This window comes from Lissotriton vulgaris, chromosome 5 (genome assembly GCF_964263255.1).
Source record: "Lissotriton vulgaris chromosome 5, aLisVul1.2, whole genome shotgun sequence".
Classification (NCBI taxonomy): Eukaryota; Metazoa; Chordata; class Amphibia; order Caudata; family Salamandridae; genus Lissotriton; species Lissotriton vulgaris.
Window position 1 is genome coordinate 1646064873 of NC_141693.1, and position 13333 is coordinate 1646078205.

Genomic DNA, 13333 nt, shown 5'->3' on the forward strand with positions numbered 1-13333 from the left:
TCCTATATGAGTTGTCCTATAAGAGTTATATACAATTTAGTCCATTGTCTCCTCGACTAAGGAAGAACTTTGATTATTAGCTCTACTTGGCTCTGAGGAAAGTATTTACCATAAAGGAAGACTACCACCAAACAGAGAATTTCCCACCAGATCAACACATGTATAACCTTGTGTAAAGAAGTAGCTTGGAAACCAAAGCTATTGAGTTTGACAATCTGTTGTATCACAAGCCATGCATACATACATGTTATGCGTTTGCTCATTTGAATAAAGGCACGCTGCATGACAGCATCCTGGAGTTCTCTCCATCTATTTACAGAAACTATCTGGACTCTAAATACCCAAACTGTGGGCGGATATGGCTGTTATGAATTTTGGAATGTTTTTATATGAGCACTTTGGGGCGATTGAACAGTTATGCTGTCTAACGTGAAACATATGGGAGAATAATATACACTTAAGCAAGTTATTAGACGGTAACAACTTTTTGATAGGCACTATAACGCTTACTTATATTCAGAGTAGTCCAGATTTAGAGAAGGTCTGAATATAACCAGGAAAAGTACTAAAATAAAGAGTCTTCATTGAAAATATTGTATCCACCATAACCTAGTACCAAATGGTGAATGCTATTTCTATTTTAAAGCAGAGATAAGACAGAGAAAACTCCTATATCGAAAACTAAAAGATCCATTGTCAGATACATAAAGAAAGCTTTACCCATCTACATTTCTCCACCAATGCTAATATGTTAGGATGTGTATTTCTCAAGTTATGCTTAGAAGATCAAATTTACAAAAGCACCTCAGTACTCCCTGAAATTATCCATTTTGCACATCTTAATCCAGTTTACGTATATCAATCATTGCAACATTAATCATTGAAATACCGACATGTGGGCATATTAACGAAGCCAGGCGATAATTATTGTTAAGCGCACTTAGCGCTAGGATAATTATCGCCGGCCAACTCAGCAACGCTTATCTCCAAAGCGATAAAATTCTGAGCGCAAGATGCCAATTGTGAGATTGTGGAAATACAGCGATAATCCCACAAGGTTTGGCGATAGCTTGCTGATAGGGATAGACATACTTAACCATGATATCCACCTTACCTAGGATGTCATGGCTAAGTCAGAAAAATACCAAACGTAAAAAAGCAGCGTTAACCGCAGTTAGCGCTGCTTTTTTTTTTTAATCGCTAACAGGGTTAGCGAAATCCTTGATAATAGGAGAAATGTCGCTTAGCGACATTTCTCCTATTATTTTACTCTGGAACGCCCCCTTTGCATCTCATTAGAGATGCAAGGAGAAGCATAGAGTAAAAGGGTGCTGACATGCAAATTTGCATGTTAGCACCCTCTTGCTGATAGGGCGCTAGTTTCATCTCTGCTTTTTTGGCTTTTAAAGCCAAACAAACAGAGATAAAGCCCTTGTTAGTATGCCCCATGGTTCTTCAACGTACTCTGCAAAAGGTTTCAAATGAAAGAAGTGAACTACAAAGCAGTGCAGCATGCCACAAACAGTTCGATGATACAGTGTTGCAAGAGGGATGAGGGAGCTCTGGCAAGCATCTCTACTTCTCCACAGTAGAGTCATAACATTGTTGGTGTAAAGAATAAAGAAGTTTCGACATTGTGGAAAAGATCCTATCTCTCACTAAAGCTGAACTAAACTTAGATTTATCTTGCAGCTGGCCTAAAATAGTGCCTAGATTCCTGCGAGTGACTGGCATACTTATTAGTCCTGTCTACGGCATGGGATCAAAAGACAGTGAAGATGGCAGGTGTGGAGATAAGGAGTTGTTGGGGCGCCGCACAAGGCTTGCATCCTATCTCCAGTAAAGAAAATATACCTTATACGTAGCTAACAATCAAGGCTGGTATAGGATCCACTGAGGTTTCACCTTGAGACACGAACTGGCACTATAGGCATTGCCTAAAACCACACAGGAAAGTCCTATCCCTTGTCTAAAACCACTTGCATAAAAGTTTGCTTTAACTAGTTCTGCATAAGGATGAATTATAAAGTAAAATTAAAAATAAAGAATATTCTGACCAATATGGGATGACGTGGTGGTCACTTTGGGACAATAAATACTGCTAATATTGAAACAGCTCCATTTTATGGCAAACAAAAAGGGAACCAAGTAGTCCATTCTTTAACTCATGTTACGGGATATCTGTCCAGCCTAATGCCACATAATTTCCTAAACTACAACACTGCAGCTCGACGTTCACAATATGCAGTGCATGCATAACTGACTTTGACAAGCATTGTTTAAATAAAACAAAGCTCCCTGCATAGAAAATGCAATTATTACTTTTCAAAATCCCTCTGTCTACAAAACAGTGTGAAGAGTTAAGAAAACAACTTTGGCTTCAAATCCAGTTGGCAGCGACATAGACCTTCTTCCAGTTAAAAGCAAGAACTCAGAGGAATTCGGGTAGACTTCGAGAGAAAGCAATGAAACACTTGCACGCAGTGGTTAATTTGTAAAATAAAAAGTGCCGGGGCTCTCCTCAGGAGGCAGCGCTAGCAGGAGAAATGTGCTGGAGCAAACTGCCACCTGACGAGGGCCCTACCACAAATTTTTCTGGAGAGGACTTGGCCTAATGGCTACAGCTGTTGATTTTGGAACTGGGTAACTGGGTTTGAGTCTCTGCGTGGCTCAACATCCTGTGATTCTGTGGAAAATCACCTGCCTTCCAAAAGAGTGTGTACTTAACTGGTGCTATAAGCACCGGGCTGAGGATTAGGAGCCGGTGCTAAACACCAGAAAGCACCTGCTCAAATTAAGCACCGCTTGCACAATATAACCCTTTGGTGCCTGTACTACATCAACAGCCTTTAACAAATAAAAAACTGCTTATCTTCTGAAAAGGTCCTACATCCTTAGAGTATCAGCTGGTCGCCATATAGCAAGGTAATATATGGGCGACAATTGCAAGCAAAACTCTGCAATTTATTTTACATTACCAGGCTCATGACAGCAAAACTGCATGGCGCACACATTGTGATTATAGCTCATGCTTTTTTGCAACCTCTACCAAGGACCCTCTGCGTCCTCTTTCACTAACTGGATTGCTATAAATGTGAACTTCTCCAGCACAGAACCACTTTACGTTTTAGAAAGGTACCAGGGACATTTATTACAAAATGTTGTGGCATGGTGTTATGCCAAAGTTGGTAACGCCGCACTCCGACATTTTAAAAATGCAGGGATGCCTTGAATTTACAAAAATACGGCGCACCACTGTGTTTGTCTTATTGCTGGAGCTAATGAAGCTGCCTAGCGTCAGCGCAGGCACCCTTGCACAAAATTGTAAGGGTGCCTGGACTGCAGGGTCGATTGTTTATGAGCAGGAAGGGAAGGCACTTTGCTCTTTCTATGTCTGCTACAGAATGCAGCACACATGGAAAGAGCAAAAAACGAGGAGAAATTATTGATTTCTCCGCATGTTGCCAGACTAAGACAAGGTATTACCTGGCCTTAGTTTTTGGCACTGCACCAGCCTTGTAAATATAGGACAGCATCAAAAAGCAATGGGTGTTGCGGCAGAGCACCCACATCATGCCCTTTTCACGCTAAGTGAAGCACGAAAAGGGGCCTTATTTACCAGACGGCGTTAAGCCACATTAAGTGTCTTAATGCCGCCTGGTAAAAAAGAAGGGGATATCGCCACCAGAACATTGATAAAAGTGACTTTTAAAATTATTGTTTTAGGACATTAAGATAGAGGAATTGTATCACCTTTTGCCAAAGATTTCTACACGATGTGGCAGAACTAAAAAAAAGATGCACGTCACACTCTGGAACACTTGTTCAGAAGGCCCGTAAGAAAGGTGTTCAAGCTCACTCTAAAACAGTTAACTGATCTTTGTCAAAATTGTCATTGAACATGTATGACTGCTAATCCAAATAATTCAACAGGCAGCCAGGATGCAAAACATGGACGCTCTTTCAAAGTCATGATTACGACACCGAAGAGTTCATTGAAGCGCATTCATACATAGTTCTGTACTTTGTAACTCAGGTGGTTCACTCATGCAGAAGGGAGAGTCCTGCGTCCACAATTTGTATGATACACTTTTCAAATATTTCTGAGATTTTCAGTAATCACTGATGAGATCTTAGACGGTTTGCATTTCTACTTCTCTTACCCAGCCTGTAATAGATAAAGCAACATGCGACCTGAAAGAGGCCAAGGGCGTAATGCACAGCACTTTGCCCAGGGATTTATACTGACAAACGCTTTCTATGACCTTTCGTTCTTACTGACTACCATTGAGATGAGTAACAAGGTCTTCTGCAGAAGATATGTTCAACATAAAACAAAGCGGGTATTTTGCCGTTTACAAAAATAGACCACAAACTCATTTAATCTTATTTTGAGGAGACGCCATGTGGAAGAACAAGCAGCCAGTACATTAAGTAGCCGGAGAATGTACAGGTTCTTTTAGAGGATGGAAGCACCACTGCACACCAATTGGCTCACTGGTTATTAATTCACTTCTCTATAGATTCCTAAAGGAGGTTCCTGAGAAGGCCTGTCTGACCTAGGCTGGAATGTAATGAAGAGCTTCTGCATTAAGGTGGTCCCAACTGTGTTTTAGTACTAAGCTGCCACTAGTAAGTGCTGAATTGATTCAGCTTAGAAAGTTAATTCAACAAATGTACCGTGACATTTAGATCTTTGGAAACACAAAGGTTTACAAGCTGAAAGAATACAAATAAAGTTTTCGAGTGTTCATTGGGTAAGGCGAATCCCAAACACCTGCTCCAGTTCTTGTCTTCGCTGCTGCACCTGAAAAGACAAATACAAGTATTACTGGTATGTGGAAGTCACAGTGTACACTCAGTGTTCCTTTCTATTAAAAAGATCTTGTAAAAAGGAAACACAATTTAGTTTAATGTGGGGCATGTTCAAAATATGATACACTTGCTTCATTAGATTCAAGGTCCAGACCTCTTACCCAAGGCCCTGAGCGCTATTATAAATCCCTTTACGAGCGGCTGCGCTCCTCTAGACGACATCTTCCCATGTGCCTGCTCCAGCAGGCTAGGGGAGGAGCAAGACCTGTGACGTGGCTTATACTTCCTCCCAGGTGAGGCGCAGTATAAGCCATTCATCACGCAAGCAGGTGAACATTCCTTGTGAAGGTTGTGAGCGCTACAAATTCATGAAGCGCCTGGTGAGATGGGGAAGGATCCAGATAGATGGCGTCACACCATGGCCAAGGCAGAATTATGTAGGGCCAAACATATAGATTTTTCAGTCAGCTGTGCCTTTCGACTTTGTTTATTCGTGACAGTTTTTTCACTTAATAGGCTCGACAATCCAGAGTCCACTGAGGAGGGTTTTTTTATCTCTATATCAAATCCACTCAGTTCCCACCGACTGAAATCCCTCACTTGCCCATGTACGTAGGTAAAGAGATTTTCTACTGTCACGTTGTGTACATGTGAGGTGTAGATACCGTCTTTGTAGGAGACAAAGGGGTGCCTGGATGCCTTCGGACCCACCACAGGACAAAGCTACTTTTGCTTGGTCTGCCAGACCCATCAATCCTCTAATCCAAATTAGCTGACCACATGTGGACTTTCCTGATTTCCATTGGTGGTGGGTCGTCATTTGAATATCAAACTGACAAACTGACAAACACTACTCTGCCTGTCTGACATGGATATTCCTGTAGCCAATTCTTGGATGCTCTCACACCTCCTTCGGAGAAGCTGCTCTGGAAGGTGAGCCATGTTTATCAATTTTAAACATAGTAGCACGTTTTGTTTGTCCCATCTTCCCACTATTTGCCTGGTTTAGATAGATAGTATCTCCCTTTAGCTGGAAAGATGTTTTACCAGATCCTCTAGACAATCTATGCTGCATCACACAGAGGGATGTCTGGCAAGTAACACATCTATAGGAATGTTTGCTCCCCTCACAGCATGTTTAAAGCTTTGAACTCTGGGGAAAGCCCAGCTACTGTTATTTTTCTAAGACAAAATGTTTTCACGTTCATAGAGGACCTGGCTTAGCAGTTTGGACTGGACTGTTCGTACTGGAACAGGGTCAAGAATGATTTACATATGGCTCGGTCAAATCTGAGGTGGCATGGTGAGCTAAGGAATGATGGGTTGGAATGCTACCCCAAGCGATTGCCAGTGGCTAGACTTATTACAAGCATCTTCTCAGCACTTTTTGTGTGTTTGATGAGCCAAAGAGGACTCACTTTAGTTTCTAATGGAGTCCTAGCACCAAAAATTTTCCAGCTGAAAGCTTTCCTTTTGGAGACTAGTTGGACTGTAACTGGGCCCTTCCTAGCCATCGCACAGTAAGCCTTATAATGACCCACAGAATGCACATTCTCCTCTTAACTAGATGTTTTACTCAGACATCTCATACTCATACTACATACTCACATACTACAGCTATGAATACAATTCCCTGATTGGAAGTCAGAAGCGGAAATCGAACACAGAGCAGTGCTGGAACATAACGGCCAGGAGGACAATGAGGAGGAAGGTGATTGACGTCGAGAGCACCAAGGAACAAGCATCAAGGATTGGGGAATCCAGTAGGGAACCGAGTGCAACGCCGTACTCGCCATCGCAGAGTGTGAGCCCAGATCTTCAGCAGAAGCGGCGCGGCTAGGTGGGGTGCAGTGATCCTGAGTGCTCCCGCTTGGGTCCCCCCTTTCTCCCCCATCTCCCGAGGGGCCTCCCCTCCATCCACATAATAAATTGATAAGGATTAACCCATCAAATCCCCACTGAAGCCTGGGGGACCAGAGAAGAGCAGCAGTAGTTAAGTGGCGGGGGAAGGGGGGCATAGCAGAAGAACAGTAGTAGTTAAGTGGTTGAAAACAAGCATTGGCAGAGCAAATAGGTCTCGCTTTTGGGACCTTCTAAGGATTTAGTTATGCAGCACAATATCCTTGGTGCAACTACATCAACTGTTGCGTGGCTAAACACTTATAAGGTCCCAAAGGCAAGACCTATTGCCTATGCCAATGCTTGGTGTGGTTGTGTGTGTGTGTGGTTGTGAGTGTGTGCGTGGTTGTGTGTGTGTGTGGTTGTGAGTGTGTGTGTGGTTGTGTGTGTGTGTGGTTGTGTGTGTGTGTGTGGTTGTGGGTGTGGATTGTGGTTGGTTGTGTGGTTGTGTGTGTGTTTGTGTATGGTTGCGTGTGTGCGTTGTGTGTGCGGTTGTGTGTGCGGTTGTGTGTGCAGTTGTGTGTGTGGTTGTGTGTGGTTGTGTGTGTGGTTGTGTGTGTGTGCGGTTGTGTGTGTGGTTGTGTGTGTGTGTGGTTGTGTGTGGTTGTGTGTGTGTGTGGTTGTGTGTGTGGTTGTGTGTGTGGATTGTGGTTGGTTGTGTGTTTGTGTGTGTGTTTGTGGTTGTGTGTGTGTGGTTGTGTGTGTGTGGTTGCATGTGTGCGTTGTGTGTGCGGTTGTGTGTGTGGTTGTGTGTTTGTGGTTGTGTGTGGTTGTGTGTGTGTGTGGTTGTGTGTGTGTGCGGTTGTGTGTGTGTGCGGTTGTGTGTGTGTGCGGTTGTGTGTGTGGTTGTGTGTGTGTGTGTGTGGTTGTGATTGGGTGTGGTTGTGTGTGTGTGGTTGTGTGTGTGTGTGTGTGGTTGTATGTGTGGTTGTGTGTGTGTGGTTGTGTGATTGTGTGTGTGGTTGTGTGGTTCTATGTGTGTGGTTGTAAGTGTGGTTGTGTGTGCTTGTGTGTCTGTTGTTCTGTTGTGTGTGCTTGTGCGTGTGGTTGTGTGTGTGTGGCTGTGTGTGTGGTTGTTTGTGTGTAGTTGTGTGTGTGGTTGTGTGTTGTGTTTGTGTTGTGGTTGAGTGTGTTGTGGTTGTGTGTGTGGGTGGTGGTATGTGTGGTTGTGCGTGTGGTTGTGTGTGTGGTTGTGTGTGTGTGGATGTGTGTGTGGTTGTGTGTGTGTGTGGATGTGTGTGTGGTTGTGTGTGTTGCTGTGTGTGTGTTTTTGTGTGTGTGTGTGTAGTTGTGTGTGTGTGTAGTTGTGGTGTGTGTGGTTGTGTTGTGTGTGGTTGTGTGTGTGTGTTTGTGTGTGGTTGTGTGTGTGTGGTTGTGATTGGGTGTGGTTGTGTGTGTGTGGTTGTGTGTGTGTAGTTGTGTGTGTTTGTAGTTGTGGTGTGTGTGGTTGTGTCTGTGTGGTTGTGTGTGGTTGTGTGTGTGTGGTTGGGTGATTGTGTGTGTGTTGTTCTGTTGTGTGTGCTTGTGCGTGTGGTTGTGTGTGTGTGGCTGTGTGTGTGGTTGTTTGTGTGTAGTTGTGTGTGTGGTTGTGTGTGTGGTGTTTGTGTTGTGGTTGAGTGTGTTGTGGTTGTGTGTGTGGGTGGTGGTATGTGTGGTTGTGCGTGTGGTTGTGTTTGTGTGTGTGGTTGTGTGTGTGTGGATGTGTGTGTGGTTGTGTGTGTGTGGATGTGTGTGTGGTTGTGTGTGTTGCTGTGTGCGTGTGTAGTTGTGTGTGTGTGTAGTTGTGGTGTGTGTGGTTGTGTTGTGTGTGGTTGTGTGTGTGTGTTTGTATGTGTGTGTGGTTGTGTGTGCGGTTGTGTGTGTGTGGTTGTGTGTGTGGTTGTGTGTAGTTGTGTTTGTGTGGTGTGTGGTTGTGTGTGTGTGGTTGTGTCTGTGTGATTGTGTCTGTGTGGTTGTGTGTGGTTGTGTGTGTGGTTGTGTGTGTGGTTGTGTGTGTGTGGTTGGGTGATTGTGTGTGTGGTTGTGTGGTTCTGTGTGTGTGGTTGTAAGTGTCGTGTGTATGGTTGTGTTGTGTGTGCTTGTGTGTGTGTGGGTGTGTGTGTGGTTGTGTGTTGTGTTTGTGTGTGGTTGTGTGTGTGGTTGTGTGTGGTTGTATATGGTTATGTGTGTGGCTGTATGTGTGGTTGTGTGTGTAGTTGTGTGTGTGGTGGTGTGTGTGGTGGTGTGTGTGGTTGTGAATGTGGTTGTGTGGTTGTGTGTGTAGTTGTATGTATGGTTGTGTGTGTGTTTGTGGTTGTGTGTGGTTGTTTGTGTGTGGTTGTATGTGTGGTTGTATGTGTGGTTCTGTGTGTGGTTGTGTGTGGTTCTGTGTGTGCTTGTGTGTGTGGTTATGGTTGTGTGTGTTGTTATGGTTGTGTGTGTTGTGCTTGTGGTTGTGTGTGGTCATGTGTGTGGTTGTGTGTGTGGTGGTGTGTGTGGTTGTGTGTTGTGTTTGTGGTTGTGTGTGTGTGTGTGTTTGTGTGTTGTGTGTGTGTGGTTGTGTGTGTGGTTATGGTTGTGTGTGTTGTGTTTGTGGTTGTGTGTGTGGTCGTGTGTGCGGCCATGTGTGTGGTTGTGTGTGTGTGGGGTTGTGTGTGTTTGTGCGATTGTGTGTGTGGTTGTGTGTTTGTGGTTGTATGTGTGGTTGTGTGTGTGTGGTTGTGTTGTTTGAGGTTGTGTGTGTGGTTGTGTGTGTGGTTGTGTTTGCGGTGTTGTCTGTGTGTGGTTGAGTGTTGTGTTTGTGTGTGGTTGTGATTGGGTGTGGTTGTGTGCGTGTGGTTGTGTGTGTGTAGTTGTGTGTGTTTGTAGTTGTGGTGTGTGTGGTTGTGTCTGTGTGGTTGTGTGTGTGTGGTTGGGTGATTGTGTGTGTGTTGTTCTGTTGTGTGTGCTTGTGCGTGTGGTTGTGTGTGTGTGGCTGTGTGTGTGGTTGTTTGTGTGTAGTTGTGTGTGTGGTTGTGTGTGTGGTGTTTGTGTTGTGGTTGAGTGTGTTGTGGTTGTGTGTGTGGGTGGTGGTATGTGTGGTTGTGCGTGTGGTTGTGTTTGTGTGTGTGGTTGTGTGTGTGTGGATGTGTGTGTGGTTGTGTGTGTGTGGATGTGTGTGTGGTTGTGTGTGTTGCTGTGTGCGTGTGTAGTTGTGTGTGTGTGTAGTTGTGGTGTGTGTGGTTGTGTTGTGTGTGGTTGTGTGTGTGTGTTTGTATGTGTGTGTGGTTGTGTGTGCGGTTGTGTGTGTGTGGTTGTGTGTGTGGTTGTGTGTAGTTGTGTTTGTGTGGTGTGTGGTTGTGTGTGTGTGGTTGTGTCTGTGTGATTGTGTCTGTGTGGTTGTGTGTGGTTGTGTGTGTGGTTGTGTGTGTGGTTGTGTGTGTGTGGTTGGGTGATTGTGTGTGTGGTTGTGTGGTTCTGTGTGTGTGGTTGTAAGTGTCGTGTGTATGGTTGTGTTGTGTGTGCTTGTGTGTGTGTGGGTGTGTGTGTGGTTGTGTGTTGTGTTTGTGTGTGGTTGTGTGTGTGGTTGTGTGTGGTTGTATATGGTTATGTGTGTGGCTGTATGTGTGGTTGTGTGTGTAGTTGTGTGTGTGGTGGTGTGTGTGGTGGTGTGTGTGGTTGTGAATGTGGTTGTGTGGTTGTGTGTGTAGTTGTATGTATGGTTGTGTGTGTGTTTGTGGTTGTGTGTGGTTGTTTGTGTGTGGTTGTATGTGTGGTTGTATGTGTGGTTCTGTGTGTGGTTGTGTGTGGTTCTGTGTGTGCTTGTGTGTGTGGTTATGGTTGTGTGTGTTGTTATGGTTGTGTGTGTTGTGCTTGTGGTTGTGTGTGGTCATGTGTGTGGTTGTGTGTGTGGTGGTGTGTGTGGTTGTGTGTTGTGTTTGTGGTTGTGTGTGTGTGTGTGTTTGTGTGATTGTGTGTTGTGTGTGTGTGGTTGTGTGTGTGGTTATGGTTGTGTGTGTTGTGTTTGTGGTTGTGTGTGTGGTCGTGTGTGCGGCCATGTGTGTGGTTGTGTGTGTGTGGGGTTGTGTGTGTTTGTGCGATTGTGTGTGTGGTTGTGTGTTTGTGGTTGTATGTGTGGTTGTGTGTGTGTGGTTGTGTTGTTTGAGGTTGTGTGTGTGGTTGTGTGTGTGGTTGTGTTTGCGGTGTTGTCTGTGTGTGGTTGAGTGTTGTGTTTGTGTGGTGTTGTGTGTGTGTGTGGTTGTGTGTGTGTGGTTGTGTGTGTTGTGGTTGTGTGTGTGGTTGAGTGTGGGTGTGGTTGAGTGTGGGTGTGGTTGTGTGGCTGTGGTTGTGAGTGCAGATGTGGTTGTGTGTGTGTGTGGTTGTGTGTGTGATTGTGTGTGAGTGGTTGTGTTGTGTGTGTGGTTGTGTGTGTGTGGGTGTGTGTGTGGTTGTATGTGTGTGGTTGTGAGTATGGTTGTGTTGTGTGTGTGTTTGTGTGGTTGTGTGTGTGTGGTAATGTGTGTGTGGTTGTGTGTGTGTGGTGGTGTGTTTGTGTGTGAGTGGTTGTGTCTGATTGTGTGTGTGGTTGCGTGGATCTGTGTGTTGTGGTTGTGTATGGTTGTGTGTGGTTGTGTGTGTGTGGTTGTGTGTGTGGTTGAGTGTGGTTGAGTGTGGCTGTGGGTGCGGTTGGGAGTGCAGGTGTGGTTGTGTGTGGTTGTGTGTGTGGTGGTATGTGTGGTTGTGTGTATGGTGGTATGTGTGGTTGTGCGCGTGTTTTTGTGTGTGGTTGTGGGTGTGGTTGTGTTGGTGTGTGGTTGTGTGTGTGGTTCTGGTTGTGTGTGTGGTTCTGGTTGTGTGTGTGGCTGTGGTTGTGTGTGTGGTTGTGGGTGTGTGTGGTTGTGTGTGTGTGGTTGTGCATTTGGTTTTATGTGTGGCTGTGTGTGATTGTGTGTGTGGTTGTGTGTGGTGTTGTGTGTGTGGTTGTATGTGTTGTGGTTGTGTGTGTGTGGTTGTGTGTGTGGTTGTGTGGTGTGTATGTGGTGTGTATGTGGTGTGTGTGTGTGCTTGTGTGTGTGTGGTTGTGTGTGTGGGTGTGGTTGTGTGTGGCTGGGGTTGTGTGTGGCTGTGGGTGTGGTTGTGAGTGCAGGTGTGGTCAGGTGTGGTTGTGTGTGTGGTCAGGTGTGGTTGTGTGTGTGGTTGTGTGTGGTTGTGTTGTGTGTGGTTGTGTGTATGGTTGTGTTGTGTGTGGTTGTGTGTATGTGGTTGTAAGTGTGTGGTTGTGTGCTGTGTTTGTGGTTGTGTGTGTGGTTGTGTGTTTGTATGTGTGGTTGTGTGTGTGGTGTGAGGTGGTATGTGTGGTTGTGTGTGTGGTGGTATGTGTGGTTGTGCGTGTGTTTTTGTGTGTGGTTGTGGGTGTGGTTGTGTTGGTGTTTGGTTGTGTTGGTGTGTGGTTGTGTGGGTGTGTGGTTGTGTGTGTGGTTCTGGTTGTGTGTGTGGCTGTGGTTGTGTGTGTGGCTGTGGTTGTGTGTGTGGTTGTGGGTGTGTGTGGTTGTGTGGGTGTGGTTGTGCATTTGGTTTTATGTGTGGCTGTGTGTGTGGTTGTGTGTTGGACTTGGCCCTTCTAGCAGGCTCATCCCTGAACTTTTTGCCTAGTGATTTCTGGTCTTTGCGCACTTTGACACTGTGGCGCAGTGTAAAGTGCGTGCGCTCCCTGAGTGCGTGTGTGAGATTGGCCTGCTCTCAAATAGGAATGCATGGGGAATGTCTGTGTCCCTGGTAGTTCCTGATGCGTGAGGTGTGCATGGTCAAGTTTGGTATGTGCGAGCTCGTGTGATTGAATGCTTCGCAACAATGTATGTGGCATGGTTGTGTCTTGTGCGGAAGTGCTACTTCTAGACATGGCTGTGTATGTGCTGTGAAGGTGCTGGCGTGTGATTGGCTGGAGATGGCTGGGATGCCAGGCTCCAGGAGTCTGTGTGGGTCTGCCCCGGTGGTGAATGGAGAGATTAGCATGCTGATGTGAGGGAGGGGCTGCGCCTGTGTCCTGAATGAGGCTGGGTTTCCCCCACACAATGCTGGCTCCCCACCCTGTGGTGCGACTGATGACCCTAGCCTGCCTGATGAATGAAAGGGGTGGTTGAGCCATCAACAGTGCTCACAGACCAGCTGCGACTGGTTCTGCCCCCACCCTGCACCTACAGACAAAAGAGAAAGGTGTATAAAAGAGGGGCTGTGACCCCATGAAAATGTTCTTGTTTCTGACTTGGATCTACCAGGGGCATGCTGCTGCTTGGGCCCAGGGGAAGGCTTGCCCCCCCTGGGCCCTGCCCAGCCCCTGGCTTGCTGATGGACACCTGAAGGACTTTTGTTGCTCTCTGGTTGCCCCTAGCGCTGGAGAGTGCTTTATTTTACACTAGCTCCTTTTGCAGCATGAGGAGCGCTGTGCTGCCTGCCCCTAGCGCCCCGTGAGTGCTTTAAGTTGCCTGCCTGGGCAGAGCGCTGTCGTTTTCCCTCTGAGGGAAGCGCTCCTGCCCGTTCTATGCCCCAGAGTGCTTCGTTGCACTTTATTTTTATATAACGGTGCCACCCCTTTTTTTTTGTGTCCTAAGCGAGTGCCCACCTCGCTTCTACGTTTATTTTTCATCTCGAGGGTGCCCACCCC

General features: G+C 45.9%; 1 protein-coding gene across 1 annotated transcript in view; it reads right to left on the minus strand.

Moving 5' to 3' along the window:
• Positions 1–1803: 1803 nt before the first annotated feature.
• The window catches only part of SMARCD2 (SWI/SNF related BAF chromatin remodeling complex subunit D2), an 805600-nt gene continuing 794070 nt past the window's right edge, over positions 1804–13333 (minus strand). The window contains exon 13 of the mRNA XM_086923795.1: positions 1804–4807. Within this exon, the coding sequence (XP_086779921.1) occupies positions 4751–4807 (57 nt within the window). The 3' untranslated portion in view covers positions 1804–4750. The remainder of the gene's footprint in view (positions 4808–13333) is intronic.